At 46.8% G+C, this 15,649-nt stretch overlaps 1 protein-coding gene across 1 annotated transcript in view; it reads left to right on the top strand.

Annotated features, from left to right (window-relative positions):
* The window catches only part of RHBDL2 (rhomboid like 2), a 59,146-nt gene that overhangs the window by 10,230 nt on the left and 33,267 nt on the right, over positions 1-15,649 (top strand). The window contains exon 2 of the mRNA XM_027775767.1: positions 12,524-12,784. Coding sequence (XP_027631568.1) covers positions 12,545-12,784 — 240 coding nt within the window. The 5' untranslated portion in view covers positions 12,524-12,544. The remainder of the gene's footprint in view (positions 1-12,523; positions 12,785-15,649) is intronic.

Raw genomic sequence — 15,649 nt, 5'->3', positions numbered from 1 at the left:
TCCTGGACCTGGCAGCTTGCTTTCTCACTTTTCCTCTCTCTCTCTCTGGTCAAGTTAAAATAAATAAATAAGTAAAGTTAAATAAAATAATTATTTTTAATTCTGTAAAAAAAGGAATTATTTTATTTAACTTTATTTATTTACTTATTTCAATTTGACAAGAAAAGGACAGAGAGTGAGCAAGAGGGAAAAAGTGAGAAAGCAAGCAGCCAGGTCTGTGACTCGAACCATGGTCAGACATGTGGGAATCCAGCACCCTTAACCACCATGCCACCTGCCAGCCCCAAATAAAATAATTTTTAAAAATAATTATTTTTAAAATTTTTAATTTATTTATTAACTTGTTTTAATTTGACCAAAGAGAGAGAAGGAGAAAGTGAGAAAGCAAGTCACCAAGTCCAGGACTTGAACCATGGTGGGCCATGTGGGAGTGTCCAGCACCTTAATCACATGCCACTTGTTGGCCCCAAATAAAATAATTCTTACAAACAAAAAGATGCAGGAGGAATCCGTGTCTTCTGCACTAGTGCGTATCGTCGTTACTGATACTAACGTCATGACGGGGTAAGTGCACGGAACATGGTAGTCTGTGGGAGGCCGCGTGATATCGCGGAGCGGCCCAGAATCTGTCTCAGGTCACTGGTTCGTGCCCCAGCTTTGCTGCTTCTTAGCAGGTACTCATGGGCGCCTCTGTTGGCCTTCGTTGCTCACCTGTGAAATGGCTGTAGTAACCGTCTTCTCAGGATATAAAGGAGGAGCCACCACACTGAGAGAGGGATTTCTAGACTGGGGAGGGTCAGGCTTTATGATGATGGTCTTTGAATAGGAGGGGCACTAAGAAATTACTCTGCCAGGGCCAGCAGGTGGCATAGTGGTTAAGGTGTTGAATTCCCACATGGCCGACTGTGGTTCAAGTCCCAGCCTGGTAGCTTGAAAATCATGCTGGGCATGTGTGTGTGCATGCCCAGGATCCCGAGAGGAGAATGGAGGAGAAGGAATTGCGGTGTGGCCATCCACCTGGGGGATGATTTCTCACTTTCCCTCTCTCTATATCTCTCTCTTTCTACTTTGATGAGTGCATGCACCCTTTGGCAAAAACCTGGGGGGAAAAATAAAAAGAAATTACTCTACCAAGAGACCCTGCACACAGCCAAAGCTCTGGTCTCCCACCCTGACCCCGCCATAGCTGTGACATCCCAGGCAGAAGCTGTGGACCCCCCTGAGCCATGCAGAGACCTTGGGAGGCAGGGCGTCCCTACCTCAGTTGCCCTCACTTTTAAGAGCGACTGTGCTTTGCTTTAGGAAAAAGAAAAACTTCTGGGAACAGGGGCTGGTGAAGGCATTTTTTGTTTTTTTAGTCTTTTGCCTATTTATTCCAAGCGTAACCTCGGAGATGGAGCAAAAAGAAAACAACCACAACCACAAACCCATAATATCGAAAAGCCAGTTCTTAATTTCTGTAGCTAAAAAAGCATCCTTTCAGGCTATAACCACAGAGAGATTGTTTCAAGCCTTGGGACTAGGCATAATGACAGTTTGCAGAGTGATGAAGGAGGCTGTTAATCTCTGTGGCCAGATCCCTGGCCTCTTCAATTACCCAGGTTGCCTAGCAACACCACCAAAAGCTGCCCCACCAGGCCCAGCTCGGCAGCCGTTGGGTCTGCCCGGCACTGCCTGCTGCCCAGCCTCCTGGGCTCCCTGGCCACATCAAGGCTGGCCTCAGCCCCGGCAGGGGCCGGCCTGGTACTGAGGAATGGGTGGGGCTAGCCGTTTAAAAACACAATTCAGATATTTAAAACCTACTTGTCTGAAGGCAGCTTGGAAGGCCATGTGAGCCGTGACCCAAAGTGTCTTCCACCAAAGAGGAGTGTCCTGCGGGTGTGGGCCTTGCAAGCCGTGACCTCCAGAGTGAGGTCAAGGAGGGAAGGTGAGCCTGAACCAGCCCTTGGGGTTCTCAGAGAGGCAGAGCCTTTCCTGGTCACTTGTCGCCATCTGAACTCTGGTGGCCAGGGGCCGGTGGGGATTCCCAGCATCCTCCCCCAGGGTGGTGACCTGCCAGCTCTTCTGCAGCTTCCGTCTGGGAATTCCCAGGGTATGTCTGGACAGCTGGGGGAAGAAGAAAGGGAACGGAGGCTGAAAGGAAGCATGGGAGGAAGCTGATAAAAATGAAGACGTGTGTTTCTCGAACACTTGGTGCTTAGAATCCCAGGGGCAGAGGGACGGACGTGCAGAGGCTCTGGAGTCAGACAACCTGGCCCTTCCCTGCCCTCTGCTCCCTGGCTGTGGGGCCTGGGGCAGGTTACTCTGGGAGCCTGTTTCCTTACTCATGGAACCGGATGTTCTGACCTTACCTTTCAAGATTGCTGTAAAGACTAATAAGAGAATGCACGTGAACTATTCCGCAGGTAGCGGGCATATAGTGTTTCCTGTTGTGGCAGCTCTTAGCATTTTTCTTTTTCTTTTTTTTTTTTTAAGAGATTTTTGCTATAGGGTGCACGCACTCGCCAGAGAGGAAGAGAGAGAGAAAGAAAGCAAGAAATCACCCCCCACGGGGATGACCATGCCACAGTCCCTTCTCCATTCTCCTCTCGGGATTTTGGACACACACACATGCACCCAGTGTGTTTTAAGCTGCTAGGTCTAGGACTCAAACTGCAGTCAACTATATGGGAGTCCAGAGACGTAACCATAACGCCATCTGCTGGTTCTCGTAATATTTCATTTGATTCTTTTTTTCTTTCTTTTTTTAAAGAATTGTTTAATTTTTATTTATTCATTCATTTTTAAATTTGACCAGAGCAAGATACACAGCGAGAAACAGAGGAGAAAATGAGAAAGCAAGCCACCAGGTTCAGGACTCGAACAGTGCTTGGCCATGTGGGAATGGCCAGCGCCTCAACCACACCACCTATTGGTCCCCTCATTTGATTCTTACAATTCCAGAAGATACTAGGGTAGAGTGAGCTCTGTTTTATAGCTGAGGAAACTGAGGCCCTGGAAAATTCAGTGTGATGCTGGAAATTGAACTCAGGTCCTCACAGTGGCAAACCAAGAAACTGAACTGCTCGAAGGCAGGTGCCAAGCCCTCATTTTGGTGACTATTACATCATGGTGGCTCTGACAACTCAGCAGTGGCAGAATGATAATGGGGGGGCAGCTGAGCAGGAAAACACACAAAGTGACACAGAGACATGGTCAATGTGGCGTGGATGCGGTGTGGGATCCTCCCTCCTCCCTCTCTTCCTCCCTCCCTCCCTGCTTTCCCTCCGTAAGTGCAGCCTCTGCCTCATCTGCTACACTGGTTGGAGATCAGCCAAGTTTATTCCATTAGTCTCTTCAGGAGTGGGACCTGGCAATTTGAAAACAAATGTTTGTCAGGGTTAAGGAAGCTGGATCCCGCCTGGGGGACTGCAGTTCGAATCCCAGCCTCAGTGGCTTGAAAAACAAGTTGGTGTATGTGTGTGTGTGTGTGTGTGTGCGTGTGTGTGTGCGTGTGTGTGTGATTGTGCCCCAAATCCCACCAGGATGGAGGAATGGAGAAGGGATTACCTCGTGACCATGCCCCATTTGGGGGGCAGGGGCTTTCTCCCACTCCCTCTCTCTCTGTCTCGCTGTCTCTGGCAAGGCACAGACCACTGGCAATTCAAAAGGAAAAAAAAAAAAAAAGCAATGCCCGGGTCAGGGGGGCCTGAGGCTCAGCCAGTGCAGCCAAGTGCAGACTGCTCCCCGTGTGGCAAGCCTTTTATGCCACAACTCCTTCCCCTCTGCTTCTCCATCTTGTCAGGATTTGGGGCACACATGCACAGGCACCTGGTGTGTTTTTCAAGCCACCGGGTCCAGGACTCAAATTGTGGGGTTGGCCATGTGGGATCCGGTTCCCTTAACCACTACACCATGGGCAAGCTCATATGTTCAAAAATTTGTTTATTTATTTCTTGAATGAGAGAGAGAGGGGAAGAAAATCACCCGTGATAGGGTCGTCATGCCATGATCCATCTGTAGCCTCAGCCAGCCAGGATCGTGGGCACGAACCAGGACACGAACCAGGGACCTTCCCATGTGGCCTCAGTGTCGCAGAGCATTGTATTATTGCTGTGCCACCTTGGCTGGCCGGGATGTGAATTTATCCAAAGCACCTCGGACAGGCTATAGAATCACTGGAAGTCTGCAGAATTGGGAAATAAGCAGAAATGAAGGGAGACCAGGCAACGAAAATGACACCAGAATCCCATCACCAAGTGTGTTGCTACACACCAGGGCCATTGTCTTTGTCACAATACAGCTTGGACACTGGGTGTCACAATGACCTCAGTGGCAAGGCTGTTTGAACACCAGTTATTGCTGCTACTGTTGTATCACTGTAAAGAATTTTCCCGAGGCCGGCAGGTGGCATGGTGGTTAAGGTGCTAGACTCTCACATGGACGACCATGGTTTGAGTCCTGGACCTGGTGGCTTGCTTTCTCACATTCCCTTTCTCTCTCTTTGTCTCTGGTCAAATTAAAATAAATAAATAAAAATAAATAAATACAATAAAATAAAAAATTAAAGAAAAAGAATTTTCCCATCTCCAGCTCCAGTCTTAACAGTTCGAAGCCAGTGTAGCTGACTGGTCAAGCACAGGTTATGTCCCTCCGCCCTAGCTCTCTAGGGCTCCCAGAACTGTGTGTGTCGGACATCTTTAGCCTCTGTCGTGGGAGGTGGTTCCTGCTGCCCACAGAGTGAGATGAGGCATTCCCCAAGAAAACTGACAAATGACCACCATGTAAGTGTCACAAATGGAGTAGAGAAGTCCTTGACAACTGCACAATCAACACTAGCAGTTTGGTATTTTATTTATTTTTATTTTTATTTTTTTTTGAGAGTTTTTTTTTTTTTTGCTATAGAGCACGTGCACTCACCAGACAGACAGAGACAGAGAGACAGAAAGTGAGAAATCACCCCCCAGGGGGGATGGCCATGCCACAATCCCTTCTCCTCCATTCTCCTCTTGGGATCTTGGGCACGCATGCACACATGCCTGGCGTGAGTTTAAGCCACCGGGTCCAGGATGCGAACCACGGTCGACTACGTGGGAGTCCAGCGACAAAGCCATTATGCCAACTGCTGGCCCCAGTTTTGGTATTTTATTAACTACCCTCAAAGGCACATTGTGGCCGAATGATTGGCCGGAGCCAGCCGTTCACCAGCTAGGGAGTCGCCCGACTCTGCGGCCTTGATAGCTCAGGTGACTTCAGTACCCTCGAGTGGACATAGCCTCAGGTGATTGCCATGTGGTGACTAAAACCTTCTTCTTGCTGGAGGAGAAGAAAAGTCTCAAATCATTTGATAGTGCCAGTGACAGAGCAAAAGTAAAGAGGTCTGAAAAGTGCCCCCCTTCTGCCACAAATAGGTTTCGGGTAAAATGGCGTGGAATGTCAAGTTCAGTGGCGTCTAGGCTATCTGATAGCAGGAGACCCGCCGTATGTGTGCACAGCTACGAGGATACGTGGTTTCCTTTTTTCATTTAAAGAATTATTTATTTATTTATTATTATTATTTTAGGTTTGTGCCATAGGGTGTGTGTGCTTGCCAGAGAGAGACAGCGACAAACAGTGAGAGAGAAAGTGAGCAACCATCCCCCAAGGGGGACGGCCACGCTGCAGTCCCTTCTCCTGCACTCTCCTCTTGCGATTTTGGGCATCATGCATGTGTGTCTGGTGTGAGTCCCGAGCCACCAGATCTAGGACTCAAACCATGGTTAACTATGTGGGAGTCCAGTCCCTAAGTACCATGCCACCCTCTGGCCCCTATTATTATTGTTATTATTATTTTAAAATTTGCTATAGGGACACATGCACTCACCAGAATGAGACGGAGGGAGAGAAAGTAAGAAACCAAGCCTCCAGGTCCAGGACTTGAACTGTGGTTGGCCATGTGGAAGCCCAGTGCCCCAACCACCACGCTACCTGCTGGCCTTCATGTTTCCTCTTATTAAAAATCCTTGTACACCACAAAGGAAAGGGTTTCGGTTCTTGGTGTGCAGGAGAAATGTCTTCATTTACAAAATTTATTCAGTTTGTTTTGTTGTTGTTATTAGAGAGATTTTTGCTGTAGGGCGTGTGTGCTCATTGGAGAGACAGAGACAGACAGAAAGTGAGAAATCACTGGGGGATGGCCACAGTGCAGTCCTTCTCCTCCAGTCTCCTCTTGGGATTTTGGGCATGTAAACACACAGGCCCGTGGGTTTTTGTTTGTTTGTTTTGCCATAGGGCGCATGTACATAGGCCAGAGAGAGAGAGAGAGAGAGAGAGACAGAAAGAAAGTGAGAAATCACCCCCCAGGGGGGATGGCCACGACGCAATCCCTTCTCCTCCATTCTCCTCTTGGGATCTTGGGAACGCACACACACGCGCCTGGTGTGAGTTTTAAGCCACTGGGTCTGGGACGCAAACCACGGTTGACTACATGGGAGTCCAGCGACATAGCCATTATGCTAACTGCTGGTCCCAGGCCCGTGTGTTTTAAGCTGCTGGGTCTGGGACTGCGGTTGACTACGTGGAAGTCCAACGATGTAACCATTTCACCATATGCTGGTCCCCAGTTTTATTTATTTTTTATTTGCCAGAAGGTCTGTGTGCTCACCAGAGAGAAAGAGAGAGAAGGAGAAAACACTCCCAGTGGCGTGTGTTCGTGCTCCTCCATTTCCCCACGTCGGGATCTAGGGCACACACCGGCACATACCCACTGTGCTTTCCGAGCCTCTGGGACTAGGATTTTAACCACCCCTGACCATGTGGGGTTCTGGCTCCCCTAACCACGAGGCTACAGGGCTGACCCAACATCTTCCTTTTTCACCAGAAGGCTAGAGGCGTTCTAACCATCTACCCTGGGTGTTTCCTGCTGGCAGGACGAGAACATGTCTATACCACCCAGCTTAGGCCTACATGTGTGTGGCATATCAACAAAGAGCTGGCAGCAGCTTGCTGCAGATAAGAGGCAGGAGGTGAGGCTTGCCACTGAATCAGCATTATAGGAAGCTCAAGAAACCTGCGTGATCTTTGCTTAGTGACTAAGCAGAGTGAGTGTGGTAAAGCCCTGTAAGTACACCCAGTGAGTGACCCTGTGACCGACAGTGCCCAAGTAAATGACTGGGTAGCCCTGGGTGCCTAGGGTCTGGGTCTGCGAGGCTGTCATGTGCTGTAATTGCTGTCACTTGTTTTTTTTTTTTTTTTTTTTTTTTTTTTTTTGAGACTCCTCTATTTGGTTGGGCTCTCCAAAATTCTGGTAATCTGAAATATTTCTAGACACTGTAGGCCAGCTTCGACCTATAGAGTCCATGGAGTGGGTCACACCCAAACGGGGACAAGATTAATGACCTTAGGTTAGACTTTGTGAGGTCCTAGGGAGTGAAACCTTAGACCCAGACGTGCTGTGAGCAGATTCCAGCATGGTATATGGAAAACTACCTAAGAATTAGAATGCCAGAAAATACAACCAAAAAAAAAAGAAAGAAAAAAAAAAAGGAATAAGAAAATGCCACAATCTCACCGAAGTACATTTAACCAGTTTGTAATTTTTCACTACTATGACTAGTTCTGCACTGATAGCCCTGTAATATGGCTTTGTGTACTTGCTCATAGGAGAGATTTCTAGAGGTGGGAGGAGTCTGTTGAAGGGTTCATGCCTTTTATTTGACAGATGCTGCTCAATTGCATTCCCAAAGGCTGCATCAGTTTCTACCTCCTACCCAACAGCCGTTTCCACACCGCTTCACAAGAATGGGGCATTATCAGTTTTGCTCACTGTTGCTAGTCCACTTGGCCGTATTTCCAAGGTGGTTAACAAACTCGGAGATCCAGGTGTGGAGCCGAAGGCGAGCAGGAGTGGGAAGGCCTGGGGTGTCAGAGACTGGAAGGCGCACCTGTGAGCACCACAGCAGCAGGTGTGGGAGGTAAGGTGAATCAGAGAGAGGCCCCCGTCCTCAGGGAACAGGACAGACAGGGAAGTTGGAGTTACAGTGACTGTGAAGAGAGGTGAGAACAAGATGCTGCAAATCACCGCCAACATGCTCGTCTATTGCTAGAGCGTAAGTAGCCAGCACGCTGCATGTCAGATCCCGTTACTGCGCATGTCAAGGAAGGGAGCAGGTATCTGATGAGTCTCGGCTGACCTGAATGGGTTGCTATCTCTGCAGCCCAGGACATATGTTGAAACACCAACACACCTAGGATGGTAAGCCTGAAGTTGTTTTTTTTTAAGAATTATTTTATTTAACATTATTTTTTTTTATTTATTTTTTTTTTTTCCTTTTTTTTTTTGGAGAGATTTTCACTGTAGGGCGCGTGCGCTCGCCAGACAGACAGAGAGAGACATAGAGACAGAAAGCGAGAAATCACCCCCCAGGGGGGATGGTCACGCCACAATCCCTTCTCCTCCATTCTCCTCTCGGGATCTTGGGCACGCACGCACACGCGCCCGGCGTGAGTTTTAAGCCACCGGGTCCGGGACACGAACCACGGTTGACTATGTGGGAGTCCAGCGACATAGCCATTACGCTAACTGCTGGTTCCTTATTTATTTATTTTAATTTGGCCAGAGAGAGACAGAGAGAGAGAGAGAGAGAAAGTGAGAAAGCAAGTCGCCAGGTTGGCTATGTGGGAGACCTGTGCCCTTAACCAGCATCCCTCCTGTTGGCCCCTGAGCTTGAAGTTTTAAACTTTCTGGAAAATTTGAAAGCTGAAGAAAAGAAAAAAATTAAGAGGAAAAGGGACCCCCTTCTTTTTCTTTTTTATAAAGAATTATTTATTTTGCTTTTTTACATTGGATTTGGGAGTTGGTTGGTGTGTTACAGGAAGAATGGCGCTCTTTCAGTGGTATATAGGAGCAGTTATGTGGAGATACTAAGAAGTTGGTTTTGTATTAAGTAGATGAGAACATTCTAAAGCATGTGGAAGAATAGTTCATGGAAAGTCACTTGGTTAAAACCTGACAGTTTCGGAACCAGCAGTTAGCGTAATGGCTATGTCACTGGACTCCCACGTAGTCGACCGCGGTTCGCATCCCGGACCCAGTGGCTTAAAACTCACGCTGGGCGCGTGTGCGTGCGTGCCCAAGATCCCGAGAGGAGAATGGAGGAGAAGGGATTGCGGCGTGACCATCCCCTCTGGGGGGTGATTTCTCGCTTTCTGTCTCTATGTCTCTCTGGCGAGCGCACGTGCCCTATAGCGAAAACCTCTCAAAAAAAGAAACCTGACAGTTTACCAGTGTCCTGAATGTGTCCTGAATGTTAATGAATGAAACTAGATGTTGCTGACTAGCAGCTTAATAATGAGTGGGAGTCACTGTCTGCCTATCAAAGGAGGCCCAAGCTTTGAAGTTCAAAGGAGCAACAGTTTCTAGCCACCACCAGGTTTGTCTTATGAAAAATGAAAAGCTGGTAATACAACAATTCCTGTTGTATAGGCATCAGGAAAACTGCACAATTTAGTTGGGTTGTACTGTTTTACTTTGTCAATTATGAAACAGCAGTATTTTATTTCATGAAAATTCTTTTCCTTTCACCTAAAAAAAGAATTATTTAATTTTATTTGTTATATTTTTATAATTATTTGCTTAATTTTATTATGATGATGATTTTTAAATTTGACCAGAGAGAGAGAGAGAGAGGGAAAGTGAGAAAGCAAATCACTAGGTCTGGAACTTGAACCATAGTCAGCCATGTGGGAGTCCAGTGCCTCAACCACTACGCCACCTGCTGGCCCCTATCGTTATTTTAATTTTTTTTTTTTAAGAATTATTTATTTGTTATTATCTTATTTTATTTTTAATTTTAACCAGAGAGAGACTGAGAGAGAGAAAGGGAAAGTGAGAAAGTAAGTTGCCAGGTCCAGGTCTCAAACTGTGGTCAGCCATGTGGCAGTCTAGCACCTTAACCACCATGCCACCAGCTGGCCTCAGAATCCTTATTTTTCTAGCTCTTTTTTAGAATATTATTTTATTTAACTTTATTTATTTATTTATTTATTTTTAATTTGACCAGAGAGGGGCAGAGTGAGAGAGAGGGAAAGTGAGAAAACAAGCTGCCAGGTTTGGGACTCAAACCATGTGGGGGTTTGACTATGTGGGGGTCTAGTATCCTTAACCATCATGCCACCTGCTGATCCCTCTAGCTCCTTTTATAAAGCTGTACTGTTATCAGTACAGAGTTTTATTTCCTTACAAAATGATTATGTATAATATTTAATGGATAACTGCTTATTCATACAGCTTTTTTCTTTATTTATGACACAGCGTGTGTGCATGCATGTGAGACTTCTGGCCCTGCTGGCTTGGAAGATATGCTAGGCATCTACACACATGTCCAGGATCCTGATGGGATGGAGAACTGGAGGAAAGGGATTGTAGTGCCTGTCAGGTGGCATTGTGGTTAAAGGCGCTAGATTCCCACATGGCCAACCATGGTTCAAGTCCTGAACCTGTTGACTTGCTTTCTCTCTCTGTCTGTCTCTGGTCAAATTGGAAAATACTACTACTACTACATTTTTTAAAAAAGTGAAAATAATAAAATAATTCTAAAAAACAAAAGGGATTATAATATGACCATGCCCATTTGGGGGTGGTTTTCTCTCTTTATATTTGTTTCTCTAATACACATGCCCTCTGACATAAAACAATGCAATCTGAAGACTTCCTAATAAGTTAAACATAGGCATACCATATGACCCAGCAATTCAAGCCACAGGTGCATATCCCAAAGAACCGAAAACAGATGTTCAAATAAGAGCTTGTACAGGGATGCTCATTATAGCTCATTTAGCTAGGCAAAAGGTGGGAACAAGCCAGTTGTCCATCAGCAGGTGAATAGATCAACAAAATGTGGTATATCTATTCAATGCAATATACTCAGCCATAAAAGAAAGGTAATTCTGAGCCATGCTGCAACATAGATAAATCCTGAAACCATTCTGCTCAGTGAAAGGAGCCAGACATGAAAAGCCATCTATTGGATAATTCCATTTATATGAAGTATCCCGAATTATTACATCTATCGAGACAGAAAGCAGATTAGAGGTTGTCAGTGTCTGGGATGAGGGGAATGAGAGTCACTCCTTATGGGTATGGGGTTTTAGTTTGGAGTGATAAAAAAGTTCTGGTTGGAGCTAGCAGGTGGTGTGGTGGTTAGGGTGTTGGACTCTCTTATGGTTGACTGCACTTCAAGTCCTGGATCTAGTGACTTGAAAATCATGCCAGGCATGTGTGTGTGTGCCCAATTTCCTAAGAGGAGAATGAGAAGGGATTGCAGCATGGCTAACCCTCCTTGAAGGTGTGCAGTTTCTCACTTTCCTTCTCTCTGTGTCTCCAGCAAGCACGTGCACCCTTTGGCAAAAATCTAAAAATTAAGTAAATAGAGTTCTGTAAATTGTACATTGTAAATGCATTCAATGTCACCAAATTTTATACTTTAAAATGTAGATTTTATGTATATGTATTTTCCCATAGTTTAAAAAATGCAATGGGAGGCTTGGACAATTGAACTGACTTATCTAAAGTTACCGTGGAGTTGAGATGTGACAGCGCTGTGTTTGCATCCTAGTCATCTGGTTTCATAATCACAAAACGGGGCTGGCAGGTGGCGTGGTGATAAAGGTGCTGGACTCCCACACGACCGACTGCGGTTCAAGTCCTGGACCTGATGGCTCCCTTTCTCACTTTCCCTCTCTCTCTTTCTCTGTCTCTCTCTGATCAAACTGGAAAATAATACTAATAAATAAAGCTAAATAAAATAATAATTAAAAAAATAATCACAAAATAATAAAGTGGAAACTGGGCCAGCCTATATCCTAGTGGTTAAGGGAGCTGGATCTCACGTAGCTGACTCTATTTCGAATCCTGGCCCCACTGACTTGAAAAACACACTGAGTGCATGTGTGTGCATGCCGCAAATCCCAAGATGCAGACATGAAGGAGGAGGGCTCGTGGCAGGACCATACCCTATTAGAGGGCGATTGCTTCTCTGTTTCTCTTTGATGAGAGCATGCGTCCTCTGACAATTAAAAGAAAAAAAAAGTTATAAGAAAAAAGTGAAAACTCAATTTTGGACCTCTAAGGATATTTAGGCCATTTTGATCATCTTCAGTTACCATTTACCAGGCTACAGGGCAGGCTTTGGAAACTAGAGGTTGTGCCAGGGTCCAGGAAGAGCCCTACCCATGGCCATGGGGTCACATCACTTTTTTTTTTTTTTTTTGAGAGGTTTTTGCTATAGGGCGCATGTGCTTGCCAGAAAGAGAGAGAGAGACAGAGACAGAAAGTGAGAAATCAGCACCCCCCCCCGGGTGGGGGGGATGGCCACACCACAATCCTTTCTCCTCCATTATCCTCTCGGGATCTTGGGCACGCACACACACATGCCCAGCGTGAGTTTAAGCCACCGGGTCTGGGACTTGAACCTCAGTTGGCTACAGGGAATTCAGCAACATAGCCATTACACTAACTGCTTGTCCCGGGTCACTTGTTTTTCCATGACATTCATGCCTCTTTCAGGTAGAGGGAGGACCCAGGACAATGGCTGCTGTGCATGATCTGGAGATGGAGAGTGTGAATCTGAATACGGGGAAGGAGAAGGAAGAGCCAGAGGAAGAGGAGACGAGAGAGGACGGGGGAGGTAACGATCCCTCCAAGAATAAAAAGGTCCACAGGATTGTCTCAAAATGGATGCTTCCTGAAAAGGTGCGAAGGACATACCTGGAGAGAGCTAACTGCCTTCCCCCGCCTTTGTTCATCATCTCCATCAGCCTGGCCGAGGTAAACATGGCGGGTGGATGGCCCTAGGGTAGTGCCACTGTACCCTGGGGAGCTCAGACAACCTAGGGTTCAATCTAGATCTGGAGAAGAGACTGGGAACATGCAGGAGAGCTCTGTGGGGACAAGGACCGCACACCGCTAGCCCCCACTCAGCCCTCTCCAGGCCTGACTTTCCACGCTTTTCCAATGCTTCTGGTCATTGTCAACCAAGAGTTGAGGTTCCTTTGTCAGATAAATCCCCTGCCTAATGGTGACCGGAATTTCCGTGGCTTTGTTTCATTTTAGTTGGTGGGGTCTTTCGAAAACAAGTAATCTTGGGGCCGCTAGTTGGCTTTATCTCCTCAACCAGCTTATGTTGGCCAGTAAGGTCTGTCTCAGGCCACATGGTTAGAAGGGTTACAGGCTGCCTCTGCATTTCAGTAGGAAAAAGTGGGCTCCTCTCACCATGTCTGCTTTGGGCAATGTGTGGTGTGTTTTTAGACCCTGATCAAGTTAGCCATTTTGTTTTCTAGAAAGGAATGCGAGGCTCACAGAGGCAGAATAACTGGTCCAAGTCTACATCTTAGTGACTGGCCAGACTAGCTCCTCCGGAACCTCCAGACCCCTTGCTCGTCCTCCCGCACTATGAAGTCTCATGAAGGAGCTGGCAGAGCATGGCTGCCCGTGGGGCATGACTCCAAGGGCATTAGGAAGTCCCTAATGTAATCCTCATAATTCCCACTGGTGCCAGAGACTGTGTTAGTCAAAGTTTTCCAGAAAAACAGAATCAATACAGTGTGTGGGGTGTTTGTGTTACAGAGCGAGATTGAAAAAAAATTGTTTTAAAGAATTATTTATATATTTATTCATTCATTTTTTAATTCGACCAGACACCCACCCACCCCCACACACACACACGCAGAGGGAAAGTGAGAAAGCAAATCACCAGATCCAGGATTTGAACTGTGGTCAGCCATGAGGGAGTGTCCAGTGGCTTAACCACCATGCCACCTGCTGGTTCCGAGACTGAAATTTTAAAAAATAAAGTATTTATTTATTTACTTATTTATTCATTTTGTCTATGAGCAAGAGAGACAGAGGGGCAGACAGGGTCTGCCCAATAGGGTCTCAACTCTGCAATCCATTCCCCAGCCCCAGCCAGCCCTGGGTCGCGAGCACAGGCGTTCCTGGTACTTAGGGAGGTCTCTGGATGTGAACCAGGAATCCCGCCATGGGGGGTAGCTTTGCAGAGCATCACTTTTAACTGCTGTGCCACCTTCTGGCCTTGAAATTGGGATTTAAGGAATTGACTCAAATGATTAGGGAGGCTTGGCATGTCCCACATTTGCAGGGAGGCCAGCAGTTGGAGGCCCAGGGAGCAGTTGCAGCTCCAGTCCTAAGGCAGTTGTTGGCAGAACTCTTCCTGGGGAGGACAGTCTTTTCTTCAAGGTCTTCTGCTGATGGGATGAGACTCAGCCACATTATGGAGGGAAACTTGTTTATTCAAAGTTTATTGATTTGGGACCAGCAGATGGCGGAATGGTTACGTTTCTAGACTCCCACATAGTCTACTGTGGTTTGAGTCCTGGACCTGGTGGCTTAAACTCACTCTGGGCGCATGCGCATTTGTGCCCAAGATCCTGAGAGGAGAATGGAGAAGAGATTGTGGTGTGGCCTTCCCCCCTGGGGTGGGGATGATTTCTTGCTTTCTGTCTCTCTCTGTCTTTCTAGCAAGTGCACACACCCTGTAGCAAAACCTCTCAGAAAAAAAAAAAAGACATTTATTGACTTAATGTTAATCTCATCTAGAAAATACCCTCAGAGAAACAGCTAGAATAATGTTTGAGCCATAACTGGGTGCTATAGCCTAGACAAGTTGACACTTAAAATTAACTAGGACCAAGTCTCTTCTGGCTCAAATAAAGTTAAGGCTAATGGGTAAGCATTTCTGGAAGATTCTTTTGTTCAGGTTGTTTTGGCTCAACGAATGAAGTTCTCAAGGGCTTTATTTGTGAGACCCTCGGCAGCTGGAAGTCAGCTGAGTTTGTTCTGCTCCTCTCTCAGGTCCCTCTCCCAGCCTGCCGATCATCGGGGCGCCTGCGTCCTAGTCCGCTGTGTGGCTGTGTGTGTGTTGCTGTGCGTGTGTGCGTGTGTGTTGTGTTCAGAGGTGAGGAAGATCGGCAAAGAATGGGCTAAGGTCACAGGGTACAAATACGACTGCCTAGGGGCCAGCTGCTGGTGTGAGGGTTAAGGTGCTGAATCCCAACGCATGGTTTAAGTCTCAAACCCAGTGGCTTGTAAAACACGCCAGGTGCATGCGTGTGTGTGTGTGTGTGTGTGTGTGTCCTCAATCCCAAGAGGATAATGGGAGAGAAGGGACTGAGGTGTGGCTATCCTCACTGGAGGGTGTTTTCCCACTTTCCCTCTCTCTCTGGCAAGCACATGCGCCCTATATTTAAAATGCATAATGGGGCCGGCAGGTGACATGGTGGTTAAGGGTGCTGGGCTCCCACATGGCTGATCACAATTAGACTCCCAAGCTTGGCAGCTAGCTTTCTCACTCACTTTCTCTTTTGCTCTCTCTCCCCTTCTTGGTCAAATTAAAATAAGTAAATATGATACAATAAATAAAATAAAGTTAAGTAAAATAATTCTTTAAAAAATGCATCATGGGGGGAACCAGCAGTTAGCGTAATGGCTATGTCGCTGGACTCCCATGTAATCGACCGTGGTTCGTGTCCCTGACCCGGTGGCTTAAAACTCACGCCGGGCGCATGTGCATGCATGCCCAAGATCCTGAGAGGAGAATGGAGGAGAAGGGATTGCGGCATGACCATCCCCTCTGGGGGGTGATTTCTCGCTTTCTGTCTCTATGTCTCTCTCTGT

Source organism: Tupaia chinensis, unplaced genomic scaffold (genome assembly GCF_000334495.1).
Source record: "Tupaia chinensis unplaced genomic scaffold, TupChi_1.0 Scaffold000604_1, whole genome shotgun sequence".
Lineage (NCBI taxonomy): Eukaryota > Metazoa > Chordata > Mammalia > Scandentia > Tupaiidae > Tupaia > Tupaia belangeri.
This window is presented reverse-complemented; position numbering and strand designations above follow the sequence as displayed.